Genomic DNA, 14,693 nt, shown 5'->3' with positions numbered 1-14,693 from the left:
GAATACATTCCCTACCCTAGTTCCCTAGTTTGGTGCTGTCAGTATTTTTAACAAGAAAGGGAGCTGTGCTGAGATCTTAAGTAGTAGAATACAACTTCAAGCAGATGCAAGGGTACATTATTATTATTAATATTATTGTGTTACTTAAATGACCTTGGATTCATACGAAACAAGCTAAAACGAACATTTTTTTTTAATTAAATATACCCACAGTAGAGTAAAATGATAGAACATAAAAGTAATTCAGTAAAACTGAGCAATAAGTAATCAAAATTGTAATAAATATACGAGTAAATAATAAACCACCAACAAACAAGTAACAGTAATTGACAACTCGCCCAAAAACAGTCGATGAAAGTTAATGACAAAGAAATTCCATTTACTTTGATCTCGGTATTCATAATCTTTACAGGACAAGGTACATAGTAATGCAGTTATATGCGGCGGTGAAGACAATGAGTTCAATGAGATTTTTTAGTAAGACGATTCGTATTCAAAGCAGGCTACAATAACAGAGAGAGAGAGAGAGAGAGAGAGAGAGAGAGAGAGAGAGAGAGAGAGAGAGAGAGAGAACTACAGGGGAATACGCCGTTAATTGGACTCGGTGATTCACATCGATTAGTCACGTCAAGTCGCGATCGTAGGTTATCGAGAAAATCTATCGTGACTAATAGTGATTCATGCAACTTCTGGCCCAGACCGGAACCTCTGGACATTACCTCGTGCGCGCTGTCCTGTTTCTCAACGAAAGTTCTGTGTACTGTGTACATAAACTCGGGAGTCATTTGGACGAGATGGACGGCTGTCGCAATATCTAAGGGGTAACTAACTCCATGTGATCATATAGCTTCCTAGACCATCCCCACTGTGGGCCTCATTGCTCAGAAAAAAAAGAAAAAAAAGAATTTGGTTACGTGCGCATTGGATGTTAAGGAGGATTTGTCAGAAAATTAATCATGGACGGGTTTTATGATTTTTGGACATGAGAGAGAGAGAGAGAGAGAGAGAGAGAGAGAGAGAGAGAGAGAGAGAGAGAGAGAGAGAGAGAGAAAATTTAGCTACCAATATTTTAAACAATCGAAAAAAGCATATTATAAAAATAGTTTGCAGTCACTCAAAAGTCATCTTAGTTCGTGGTTGCATGACAATACAGGAGGAAATATTTTGCATGAATTTGAATACAAGACATTGAGACGCCTATTCACTTGGTATGTAACATGTTACAAATCGACTATTTATTTATTTCTCGGTAAAGTGACTCACATGGAATCAGTACCTACTTCTTGTAAGCGAGTTTCATCGGTTTGGTATTACAGAGCGTTCGACTTTTTTTATTCACGTTTTGTGGCGAATTATCGGTGACCACTATTTTGACCCGCCTGCTGTTTAGCCTTTTTCTAATGTGGTCTGTTTCGTGGGCATGACATCAGATGAGTAACGTAAAGAGAACGCCTCCTTTCATCATGTCAATAGCAAGGTAAAAGCGCCTCAATGGCGTGGTCGGTATGGTCTTGGCGTGCCACCTCAGTGGCTTTGAGTTCGATTCTCGGACATTCCATTGGGGTGTGAGAGATGGTGTATTTCTGGTGATAGAAGTTCACTCTCGACGTGGTTCGGAAGTCACGTAAAGCCGTTGGTCCCGTTGCTGAATAACCATTGGCTCCATGCAACGTAAAATCACCATACAAACAAACAAGGTAAGCTTCTCCGCGGATATTTACCTGTGGCCCAGCCCTGCCACTCTCATTGTGACCATTTCCCGGCTGACGCTTGAGCGGCCAGACTCCTAAACTCAGTTCCAGAAGTGTTTGTTTCTCTTGACGAGGTAGAGTCGTAACAGTATTCATGCCTGCTCTTATATCCGGGCTTGGGGTCTGTAAGCATGGGCCATTCCCTTCCATTCCTCCACTTGTGTAATGAAATGGCTCTGACCCATCAACACGTTGGTGATGCGGCTTCGTGTTGAAAAAGTCGTTTTTCAACGCATCCATCTAACACTGCGAGCATCAAGAAAACAACTCTTCGCATGATTTTCCCTCGATGAGTCGTCGGCTGGAGAAGTAACTTTCAGGCTTTCAGTTGGTGCGTTGATATCTCGGTGGCCGGTCGTAAAGTCACAGGAAAAGTCACAATTTTGGGTAAGAAAAAAGTCACATTAATTTATAGTCGTTTGTTTATGTTTTTACAAGGTAATCCCAAACGGGCTAGTACTAAGCACGCCTCAAAGGTGGATGCATACTAGGTTCAAATCCTTGGTGCACTATCTAGGGAAGATTAATGTGACACTTTTCCTGTGACTTTTTTCTATATTTTTTTACCTGTGACTTTTTTCTAAGAATTTTTTACCTGTGACTTTTTTTCTATCTATTTTTTTACCTGTGACTTTTTTCTATCTAGTTTCTTTACCTGTGGCTTTTTTCTATGTATTTTTTACTGTGACTTTTTCATTCTGTTTTTTTCCTGTGACTTTTTCATTCTGTTCTTTCACCTGTGGCTTTTTTTTCTATGTATTTTTTTACATGTGACTTTTTTTGCCTGGATTTGATTTCTCGTCGCTTTTGTTTCAGATTCTTCCATGGTTTTGCTCTTATGCTACTTTTCCTAGCTTTAAGTTTTAATTAATATCCATTCCGGAGCTGCTTGCTGCCATGAAGTGGACTTCAACACCGGCGGTGCCAGGGGCATTAGGGTTGGGCACGGTCCTTCGTTGTCTTGATTCTATTTGTTGGTCTAACGATTGATGGTCAGCGTTTTATTTTGCACGCCGTCATCGTCCTGTAAGTTCATTTTTGTTTCTAATCCGCTGAATGTATCGCTAATTTCTCATAAATCACATTTAGAAAGTCATCTATGAATGCCTCTTTTCAAAAGAAAAAAAATCCTCGTCGTGGGAGAAACCGTCAAGGAAAATCCCTGACGCCTTTGTGTTTTCCAGGAGCAATTTCTGCTTGACATCTCTTCTTCACAGTTTCTTTGCCTATTTGGAAGTAACGAACATCACGCTCCATATTATTACAGTAATTGGATCCGATAATTAGTCCAGTCATTGACTGCCCTTTTCCTTTCCTCTTCTTTTAACCCTATTTTTCATTCTTCGCAAGAGGGCCTCTTGTCTTTTTGTATAGATATAACCCTTCTTATGAAGTGTGCGTTGCACGTGCTATCCTGCAATCTCGCTTAAACTACTTTGTGGGAGTTGAATAATTCATTGATATTTCGATTCAGGTGCTAGCTACGGAATTTATTTACATTTCTCTCTCCAGATTTCAATAAGAGTAATTTTCAGAAGGCTGGTCAACTATGTTTGTTCGTTTTCCATTCTATCCTTCGCCGTATCTTCCTTTGTGGTTAGATAAGGGCCTTCATTAGGTTACCTTTGTCTAGGTATAAAAGAATGGTTGACTTATTCACAAAGGTTTGCAAGCACTCTCATGACTTGTGAAATGTAGAGATCATTTGAATTTAGATATCGATACTAGAAAGATATCCTATGCTTCCTAGCGTTACGAGCACTGATTTTGCATCGTTATTCTGCTGTGGAATAAGAGAGGGTTTAGGATCATCTCACTCTAATCTTTGATTTATGTTTCTGATGATCTTTGAAGAAGTGATGGTGAGAATACAGTTTTCCCGAGCTAATGTTCATCAGTCACTGTTACTTATCAGGTGAGGAACATGAATGTTTGCAATGAAAACATGGCGTTGAAAACAAAGGAGGCCAATGGAAGGGGTTTCATAATTCCAGACCCATCGAGAATTTGTTGGTTGCATTTTGGGCGTGTCACTTCCGCGGCTTCCACGCCGCTCGATGAGCATAAATAGTGCAATGAGCCAACGACACCTTGAACCCAATAAAACCGGTACTCTCTTTCACAGCTCCCTTGGATGAGGAGGGGGAGGGGGAGGATCGGACTGGGTTAGGGGGGGCTTCTAAATAGAAATCCATTCCTTTGGTGGCTCATAAGTTCCATTTGGACACACACACAAACAAATATATAAAATATATATATATATATATATATATATATATATATATATATATATATCGAGCTACAATGTCCTTTAATATCTAATTCGCTCTACCTCGGAATTAATATATTTTCATATATGCTTAACCGAAGGGGAATTTTTCTCGATAATAGACTTGCCTGGACCGGGGCGCGAACCCACAGAGCCTTTCAAATCCAGGAACGTCAGTAAAAGCTTCACTGACGTTCCTGGATTTGAAAGGCTCCGTGGGTTCGCGCCCCGGTCCAGGTAAGTCTATTATCGAGAAAAAATTCCCCTTCGATTAAGCATATATGAAAATATATTAATTCCGAGGGTAGAGCGAATTAGATATGAAAGGACATTATAGCTCGATATATGTACTATATGAATCACGGAAATGTAATATGACTTATATAGCTATATATATGCTTAAAAAATCACAGTAGATACACTTGACTTCATTAAATAAGCGAATACGACAGGAAACTGATAGACAGAAATACAAGCGCTTTTGTCTTTATTAAGACATCGTAATTGACGATGTCTTAATAAAGACGAAAAGGCTTTGATTTCTGCCCAGCATTTTCCTGTGTTATTCGCATGTATATATATTATTATATATTATTATTATATCTCTATATTATTAGATATATATATAATATATTTATATATATATTGACATTCATACATACATACATATATAAATATGATACCTTTTCATCCTCCCATAAAGTTCCTTGTGCAACCAAGTTCCCTTTGTGATGCGATAGTTTTTAAATCGTAGAGTTACAGAGAAATGAAAAGATTCTAGATAGACAGACGGTGTCTTGCATCAGTATGACCCAGCAGTATCTGGGTAAAACAATGTATCGTGGCGCAGAAACTGACGACGATCCTTCGACGTCGTATTGCTCTCAGTTGTCACGGAAGATTGTTAGCCAACAGGGTAGCCAGAGGTGGTGATCTTTCCACCGCACTTGATATGTGCCTTGCCAGTAAGAAGAAATCCAGGTCCTTTAAAAGTTCTCTAGGGAAACATCGACGATGCCTTGCATAGAAGGAGATAAGGAAAGAATCCTCAGTTCGAAAATGGCCCTTATTGATTATTCTCAGTCAGGCCAGACTGAGATCTTTTGCCCTGCAACTTTGAATTCAACTGCTTCCATTTTTTCATCGCTGTACCAGTTTCATTTTTCTTGTGTAAAAATTGGATCAACTTTTCTGTTTTCTCGTGCAAAAGTTTTATCAACTTCTGCTAAGATATCCTGGTCGTAGGATATTAAATTCAAGGATAATTATGCTTGCATAAATAGACATTTATTTTATCGGAAGATGAATAAAATAAAGTTTAAACCAATGTGCAGTTTTCGTAGGTGTCTAACGATTTGTTGCTATAAAGCGATATGGTAATACATTGAAGTTAAGGTTTATGATCGGAAACCAGTCGATAAAGATTATCATATTTGAATACAATCCAATTGAAGGAATGAAGTTCAAAGTAATTTCCCTTAAGATTGCGTTTGTCTGCTCTGGCTTGAATTGCTCTTTCCTCTTCATACCTTATGTCTGATAAGTCAGAGGAAACCATTATTTTTGCCTGTTACCATCAGGAGTTTTATTATATAACCTCATCCGAGAAGGTCACTGGTTCTTGCAAAAGGTTTCAGATTACTTATTGGAGAAAATCTCCTGTCGATCCACAACACACGACGAGAGAGAGAGAGAGAGAGAGAGAGAGAGAGAGAGAGAGAGAGAGAGAGAGAGAGAGAGAGGCAGGCTAAACAGCGTCAGACAATTACATGAGAGAGAGAGAGAGAGAGAGAGAGAGAGAGAGAGAGAGAGAGAGAGACTAAACAGCGTCAGACTATTACATGAAATGTCAAGAAGAAAAGTCAAAGAACTGGGCATATTAGCATCAGTTTGCCTTATATTTATATTACCTCTAGTTTTTGAAAATGTTTATGATTCATTGATGATATGCTATTCATGTTTAAAATGACGGAAGATAAACATATGCTTATAATTGACTTAATAAATTACCATTTTCCTGAAAGATACGACCTAAAATTGGCTTAATAAAATACAGTGTTTCATCAAAGTTGACACAAATTCGGGGAAGTCAAGACTACATTGCTTTTGCCGGTATAATTACATCCTCTTCATAATGATTTGTCAGCAACAAAAGTCCCATTTTGGATGTCAATTATATCCCCTGCCTTGTTTCCGCTCTCAGGAACAGAAGTAATATTTTCCACGTTATCTAGAACAACTGGGAGGCTGTTTGCCCAGAGATTATTAAAAGTAATAATAAGTTGTTTGTTGCATTATATTAGAAAGATCGCTCTGTGACTTACGATCAGATACGGCCTCCTTTACCACCAACAGTAAGTCAACTTCTCTCATAGTTACATTATGTTTGAAGAACTTGCGACACAATTACTTTCGTCCATTGGGCCACTTTTAGAGGCTGTTGACGGAAGAGAGGCGAGATGAACCAAAAATGTAGACCATGGCCTTTCCATGTTAATGTCACCGAAAAGGTTATTTGCTGAAGTGAGCCAGAACACCTTGAAAATCGAAAGTGCGATACTTGGGTCTTTTGCTTGTTTGAAATGAAAATTTCAAGGGCTTCGATCCTCAACACCGGCCATTTGTTAGTTGTATGGAATCCTGGTACCGTCACAGTCCCACACAGATGTACTTTGTGTTGTTATTTCCGCAGATGTGAATATTTTGGGGTTATGAAAGATATTCCTTAGAAGACTTGTCTCTATAACTGAAGGATGGTCATCACCTGAGTACTATTAAATGATAAGGTGTTACGGCACATTTTAGCGAGAGAATATGGTTATAATTATTGGTTGTAATTGTCACTACTTGGTGTAAGGCGACTTCATGTGCCTCCTGAGATAACCAAAACTGCCACAAATCAACGTTCGGTTGAGAAAGATTTCATTGAGATCGGTAGATGCTGAACTCCCCAGCAGTTCCAAATGCTTTAGTACTAAGTGCTTTAGTCTTTCTTAAGAAATGTTTGCATGTCAACGTTAGACAATGCTTATATCAGGAGTGACTTTGCCCTGTCGTTTGTAGAACAGTTATGAATGACGACATTATTACGTTGATGTGTGATGTAACAAAGAATCTGTTTATTCGGATGTTGCTTAACTCGTGTCTTCTCACTCAAAAGGCCAGTATGTATCCATATCAAGTGTAAAAATAACCTTTTATACGTAAAATATGTTTTAGTGTTATTAAAATCTCTATTGCATTATTTTTAAAGGGTTCACTGTAAAGTTGTATTAGTGAGAAATAACGTTTTTGTCATGTATTAGATGGCAAGATCGTCATAACAGGCTGTTGGTTATTTCAACCAAATAATATCTCTGGACGTAGAGTGGAATTATATATTTTAAATGTGATCATGACTCAAACTTCTCGTAATAATGAAATCTATTAAAGGGACAATATCTGTCGCCATTGCGAATCCATGTTACGGAAAAGATAGAACGGATGTATTTGGAATGCATTAAGGATGTTCTAGTTCTAGTTTATTCATTCTGATCCAGTATGTTGGAATACATAAGGATGTTCTATAGTCTATTCATTCTGATTCAAAATGAAATTTACTGATATGTAGAGGAACAATAGTCGAAAGCTGCTCTTATGTTAGGTGATCAAATACTAAGAAGAACACGTATAAAAATCTTCCAAGAAATTTGCAATAAGTTTGAAGGCACGACTAACCCCGTTTTCAATTAGCAGTGAATGGAGTTTGTTACTCTCTACTTTTTGGCTTTAATTGGATGAGCAGAATAAAACATTTCCTTTGTGAACCCGGTTATGTTGCTCATAAAAAATCATGGTTAGAATATAAGTGATAAATGTGTCAAGGAAAGTATGTTATGGCTAGCGAAAATGGGACGTCGTTTGTGCCACTTTTGAATCTAATTGAAGAAAAGTTAAAGGTTGAATAGGATGTGAATAGGATGAGAAGTATCGTGAGAAACTGTTACGTACTCCCTTATTGTATCATCAACGGTGATACCATCAAGAAATTAATGTGGCTCTGTCCTAAATGTTGAGAGGATGCCCATTTAAATATAAACGAATATGAATAAACGCAGAATATAGTAATTATGTTGAGGGATGCTAGAATTGCTGATATTGAAAGCTTCCAGGAAGAGATAGTTCGTGACACAGAACGGAAGCTTAAAAATTAACTATCTTTCGGAGAAAATCGAACCATTGGAAGCTGACTCTAGAATTAATCTCAGAAAAAAATGATGATTTATTGGAAATTGCTGAAGAAGATGACTGCTCCTAATATAGAGGAGATTTTTGCCGATAAAGAGATTCCTGGTAATTGACAGGTAAGTTTCTAATGGACATGTCCAACGGTGGAGGGTGATGTAGCAAACCAAATATTGATCTGAAAGTTTGAAGTCTGATGGAAATGAAAAAATAATTGTTATTCAAGCGGCTGCCACAAGTGGGACTACTCACATCATATAAAATGTGATCCAAAAATTAGAATTTTAGGTAATGATAATGGTGATAAAGTCGTTGCGATGGGGTACGTTTGACACTGGTGACAGATAGCACGTACTGCCTTCTTTTACAGTCAGGGAGGAATTCCATTGAGAAGGAATCTAATATCGAAAGTGATCACAGTTTTTGGTAATTGCCTAACAAAATAATATACTTCGAACTGTGTCAAAGGTATCGACTCCAAGAGACAGAGAAGACAAGATGCTGAAAATAGTGTAAGTTTGGAGAGGTGGCAATGTGTCGGATGTGGAAATAGAAAGAGCATTAAGTACTTGTCATGGATATATATATGAATGTCCGTAGTTGTGTCTGTGGGAATTGAACAATGATGAAGATTGGTCACAATTCAGGCGTGGGATTTTGATTACTCCTGTGTCTTTGGACTATGACCAATCTTACATCAGTTTTACAGGGAAATCATTTCCCCAGAGATTAATACAATATAAACGGTCAGTTTGGTATGGACAACGGAGCTCAGCTATTTTTGACCATATAGATAACCATAATCACAGAATAAACTGGAATTTGTCACGTTTAATTTATAGCTGTAAATGTCGGTACAAAAGTCAAATGATAGAGTCAGCATTGATTAAATAAAGACAGGTAATGAACATCTCAAATGGCACCTGGGATTCAGATATCATAGATAAAGTATTCCTTCAACCATCGCTTAAGAAGATTAAAGAGAAATTATCAGCTTGGGTGATCTAGTAAAATGGCTACCTGTGGATGGATCTCTTAGTATAGATACCACCTTTTAAAACTGTAGCTTCTCATTCACTACCTACTTGAAGAGAGAGACAGCAGCCTCTGAAATATAATACTTACTTTCTATATTTTGGCATTTTAAGGTACTCCTTTTATTAGATGGAATTCTTTTGTAACAACAGTTTTACCAGTCATACATACATACATACATATACATATATATATATATATATATATATATATATATATATATATACATATATATATATATCTATATATATATATATATATATATATATATATATGTATGTATGTATATATATATATATACACACACACATATATATATATATATATATATATACACGTATATATATATAATATATATATATATATATATATATATATATATATATATATATATATATATATATATATATATATATATATATATATATATATATAATGACTGTGGAAGTGTGTGTGGGTAGATGCATAGATGATTTTTTTTACATTATACAATTATTTGTGAATAAACTGAAGTTTCTATGAGGGTGAGTATCAGGAGAGGAAGAAGCGTATAAGAATACTTCCGCTCGCATTGTTGTGTTCAGTAAGATAGTCTAAAAGCAAGACGAATTACCACCAGACATAACCGAGCCTTCCACCTTTTGTTTTGCAGAATGGAGAGATACGAGAGCCTGGGCATTGTCGGGGAGGGTTCGTACGGCATCGTGCTCCGTTGCCGACATAAGGAGACTGGGCAGACCGTGGCTATCAAGAAGTTCCTCGAGAGTGAAGACGACCACACTGTCAAGAAAATCGCCCTCAGGGAAGTGCGCATGCTCAAGGTAAATCAATGATTTCAGTTATCAGAAATAGAAGCACATAACTTTCCCAATGCCAAATGCTCTGATTTTGTCACCAATAAGAGTAGCTGCAGTAAAAGAAACAGTAGTAGTGATTAGCATGATGATTCTAAAACTAACACTCAGAGGAGTGAAGGTTGTTTGCAGCCATACTTGTTGGCCGAGTCGATAAAGTCGTCACTGAAGGCCTGATTTCTCTAGTCACCCCGTAAGGTCCTGCTCTCCTATTGGTCAGCATCTTACCCTTGTGCTCTATGTATTCTATTGGTAAAAGGATGCTGTAAATTGAAAAACTTATTCATGCAATACATTTAATAAAAAAAACATTAGGTAAAGATAGAATAAAGAATAGAAATGAATGGTTATTATACTGTTTGATAGCTTCAGTAGTTGAAGAGAGATAATGAAAATTTATGGCTGACTGTGTGCTAGGAAAAGTGATTGCTTGGCGATCGTTCGGTATTCGTAAGTGCTGAACGTAAACAGAAGTTTGGAAGCTGTTTTTTTTATTGTTTATTATAGTTAATGGTTACTTAATAATTATTTGAAATGAGTACATGCAATACATTTAATAAAAAATTTTTTTGAATTAGATATCATAAAATATGAAATAAATCAGACTGCTATCATCGAAGCCAACAAATTTTCTAGAATTCTTCTTCTGTTTTAATATTAAGTATATGTTTCATTATAGCTATCAGTAAGTAACTCGGTATCTCCATTAGATAAAGATAGAATAAAGAATAGAAATGAATGGTTATTATACTGTTTGGAGGTTTCATTAGTTGAAGAGAGATAATGAAAATTTATGGCTTACTGTGTGCTAGGAAAAGTGTTTGCTTGGCGATCGTAAGTGCTGAATGTAAACAAAAGGTGGGAAGGTTTTTTTTTGTTTGTTTGTGTATTATAGTTAATGATTAATTAATGATTATTTGAAATGAGTACATACTGATTATTTATACATTTTATTGGCATATTCTAAGCTTTTAGCTTCTTAGGTTTCGATGTCAGAATCATAGACTAGACTACAGTAGCAACTGCTAACATAGGATAGGCTTATTGCCAAGGGACATATGCTAAAGTCCTAATATATGCAGTAAAAATGGGGTTGAACATTACATGCAGTTGAATATTACTCAAGTATGTACAGTATTTTGCCTTTTTGGAGTCATATTTCTTCCATCGGATCGACATCTTAACCCTAGAACATGTGTTGTAAGCCTGGAAATATAATTTACTGGGGTTGTTTTGTAGGGCTTGGAACGGATTAGGCATTTTACATGTAAAATGCGGTTCAAGATACGAAAAACTCATGATACGAAGGCCTCCTCGGAACAGATTAATTTCGTATGTCGAGGTACCACTGTGTAAATATATATATATATATATATATATATATATATATATATATATATATATATATATATATATATATATGTGTGTGTGTGTGTGTATTCATCAGTATATGCGCGCGCGCGCGCGTGCTGTGACCGATTCGTGCAACCCAGATCCAAATGGCGAAACGAAGGCATAATTCCGGGAGCTGTGCAGCGTAATCGTCTGATATCTGTCTAATGGTGACGACCTAATTTCAAGTCCTCATGGAACCTCGGGAAGTTACGACCATTGGCGTGTCAAGGGTGGCCCGTCTTGTCACGTTTGATTTATAAAATGCTCAGTTACCGCATTTATATCTGTTTCAAGGTGATCACCAATTAAAATGGAATTTGAATATTTCAAACTTCCATGTGAAATATATAGGATATGGTTTTCTTGTACTTTGCAATCTACCGCTCCAAGTAGAATCCTTACATTAGCTTTCCCACATTAGATGTCAGGAAAAGACTGATTTTCTGATCTTTTCACCGAGTAGCGCAGTCGAGTGGGACTGTGATAGATAATGCCCCACATTACGTATTGTCTCATTTTTTTTACTTTTGTCTTATAGAGCGAGGCGCAAGACGGCTATTGATCATGGTTTCATTGGATTGATAATATTCTCAGAGATTTTAGTAAAAGATATATATTATTATATAAGTAACATAATTATGATGTATACACACACATATATATATATATATATATATATATATATATATATATATATATATATATATATATATATACTATATATATATATATATATTTATATATCCATCACATTTTATTTACATACATATAACTTACGACAGCAGTCATAGAAACAAGTAGATGAGAAGAGAGGGGTTTGCAGCCCTCAGTTTTAACGAGATTCTGAATAGCTGCGGGTCTCATAAAAAGAGAAACGATATGAGCAAGCCTTTTGAAACAGACGGTTCCTATTTAATATTTGGCAGAATGTACGAAATGTCAATGTTGTGTAAGTTGAAGTGTTCAAAACAAATAAAATGCAATGTTTTAACCATATAATAATGACGAAATTATTTAGGAATGTTAATAACCCTTACATAAATGGGCTACCTCCATTACCTTGACATATATGACCAAATAGAGAAGGAAAATAGTTGTACATGGTAACGAAAATGAACGAAAGGTATAACGGAATGTGACTGCATTCCACGTACTGTTCGGGTGGACATAATGGCTGTGAATAAGCACTTTTCCACATCATGACAACTCGTCATTAAATGCTGGTTAAGACATTTTCCTTAGTTATTATTATCAGATGAGCTCCAATTCTATGGATAATAATAAGAGGCGAAATTGCCCGTTAACTGGCAACCAGGTGTCATCCGACCTCTAGCTTACTCGAGCACGCGCTAAAATCTACAGTCAAATATCGCGTTGGTTCACCAACGAATGTTAAAATAAATTGTTCTGTACTTTTTAGCATTCACATTATTTATTTTTTTACATTTTCATTCTAATAAAAAATCATAAATATCCTATCCTAAAATTCCTGTTTCTTTAACTTGACGCGAAACACCTTTTTTAGATCTTTTCAGGCTTTTCCATAGGGCTCTCCTAACCCCCCCCCCCCCTTCCCAACAGCAGCAACAACAACAGTAAAGTAGTTAGTAGGCTTACTCCCCCGAGTAAGCGAAAAGATATGGTAGCACGTTAACATGCTTCCAAACTAAATTTAACACAATGTGACACATGCACGCATACAAACGCGTGTGAGCGCACACACGCAAATATATCTATATATATATATAATATATATATATATATAGTATATATATATATATCTATATATATATATATATATATATAATATATCTATATATATCTTATATCTTATATATTATATATATATATCTAGATTACATATATACTATTTATATAATGTCATATCTATACATGATATAGATATCCGTAATACATATGTATATCATTATAACATTTATAAGTGTGTGTGCTTATACGCACTAGCAAAATGGCAGGCATTATCTAGGCAGAAAAATAGCTAAACAGTCACCCAGAATAGTTCTAGAAGAGGTCAAATTAGCTTAGTGAAACAAAGTTGGACTTCTTATAAAAGTTGGCCACAAATGATTAAATTTTGAGTGATATGACTGAAACATTTTAGAAGGTACCTTATGAATCTCTCTCTCTCTCTCTCTCCTCTCTCTCTCTCTCTCTCTCTCCTTGTGACGATTATGACCCAGAGCTGCGCAAGGTTATAAAAAGTCGGCATTGGCGTTTATTGACACCATGTATGTTCCGGGTAGCATTATTAGAGATTTATGGTCTCCAGACACTGTTGTTTCGGAAAAGAAATGTCCTACCACAGATTATATGTACGTATATATATATATATATATATATATATATATATATATATATATGTATATATATACGTACATATAAATTATTATACTGTGTGGCATATCAGTTCTTAAGTGAATTTTCCCTTAGGTGCACAAAAAGAAAAAAACAATGATTCTCTCGGCCAGTTCATACTGGAGATTATATTGATTTATTCTGACATTTAAGTCTTTCTTTGTTTGGCCCAGGTAAGTGAATCAGTCCGTAGTTGGGATTTTATATATAATATTGTTATTCGTTTGAGGAAAATTTCTTACAATCATATTTATTAAATATTTCAACATTGATTTGATGTACATACTTGAAGTCGATGAAGTAAGGCGGACAAAAGATTTTCTGATGTGATTCAGGCTTCCTGTCACTTTTATTCTGAAATGATTCCACGACATCATCGTAGCAGGTATCCAGATCCAAAATATGAACTGAATAACGCAAGTTCCTCCCTGCCTATTTATCTGATGTTTTCTAGTTCGTTACTCAGAAATTCGGGACTAACAACACCTAATGATTGCAGGAACACGCAGTGACCACAGAGGTTTCTCTATTAATATGATGTCCTCAAAGATAATGTAATTCAATCCTTTGTTGGTTTTATATTTATGCTAAAATGACATTTAAACTATTCACGCTTGATAACGACCTCCAAAAGGACAAGCAACCATCTTTTTATATTTCTGAAGACAGTTTGGTAGACTTACCCGATGCGTTGAATTTATCTCGAATGTTTTGTGCATCTGCTTCTCATCGTATCAAAATCTGTATTGTCGTCAGTTCCTGTGAGAAGTACGAGTTTATAGCCTGAAT

At 36.0% G+C, this 14,693-nt stretch overlaps 1 protein-coding gene across 1 annotated transcript in view; it reads left to right on the top strand.

Moving 5' to 3' along the window:
• LOC135207264 (cyclin-dependent kinase-like 3) overlaps nt 1-14,693 on the top strand; it is an 89,158-nt gene that overhangs the window by 46,314 nt on the left and 28,151 nt on the right. Inside the window, exon 3 of the mRNA XM_064238917.1 lies at nt 9,932-10,100. Coding sequence (XP_064094987.1) covers nt 9,932-10,100 — 169 coding nt within the window. The remainder of the gene's footprint in view (nt 1-9,931; nt 10,101-14,693) is intronic.

Source organism: Macrobrachium nipponense, chromosome 32 (genome assembly GCF_015104395.2).
Source record: "Macrobrachium nipponense isolate FS-2020 chromosome 32, ASM1510439v2, whole genome shotgun sequence".
Classification (NCBI taxonomy): domain Eukaryota; kingdom Metazoa; phylum Arthropoda; class Malacostraca; order Decapoda; family Palaemonidae; genus Macrobrachium; species Macrobrachium nipponense.
Note: the sequence above shows the minus strand (reverse complement) of the source record. Positions and strands in the feature narration are given on the sequence as shown.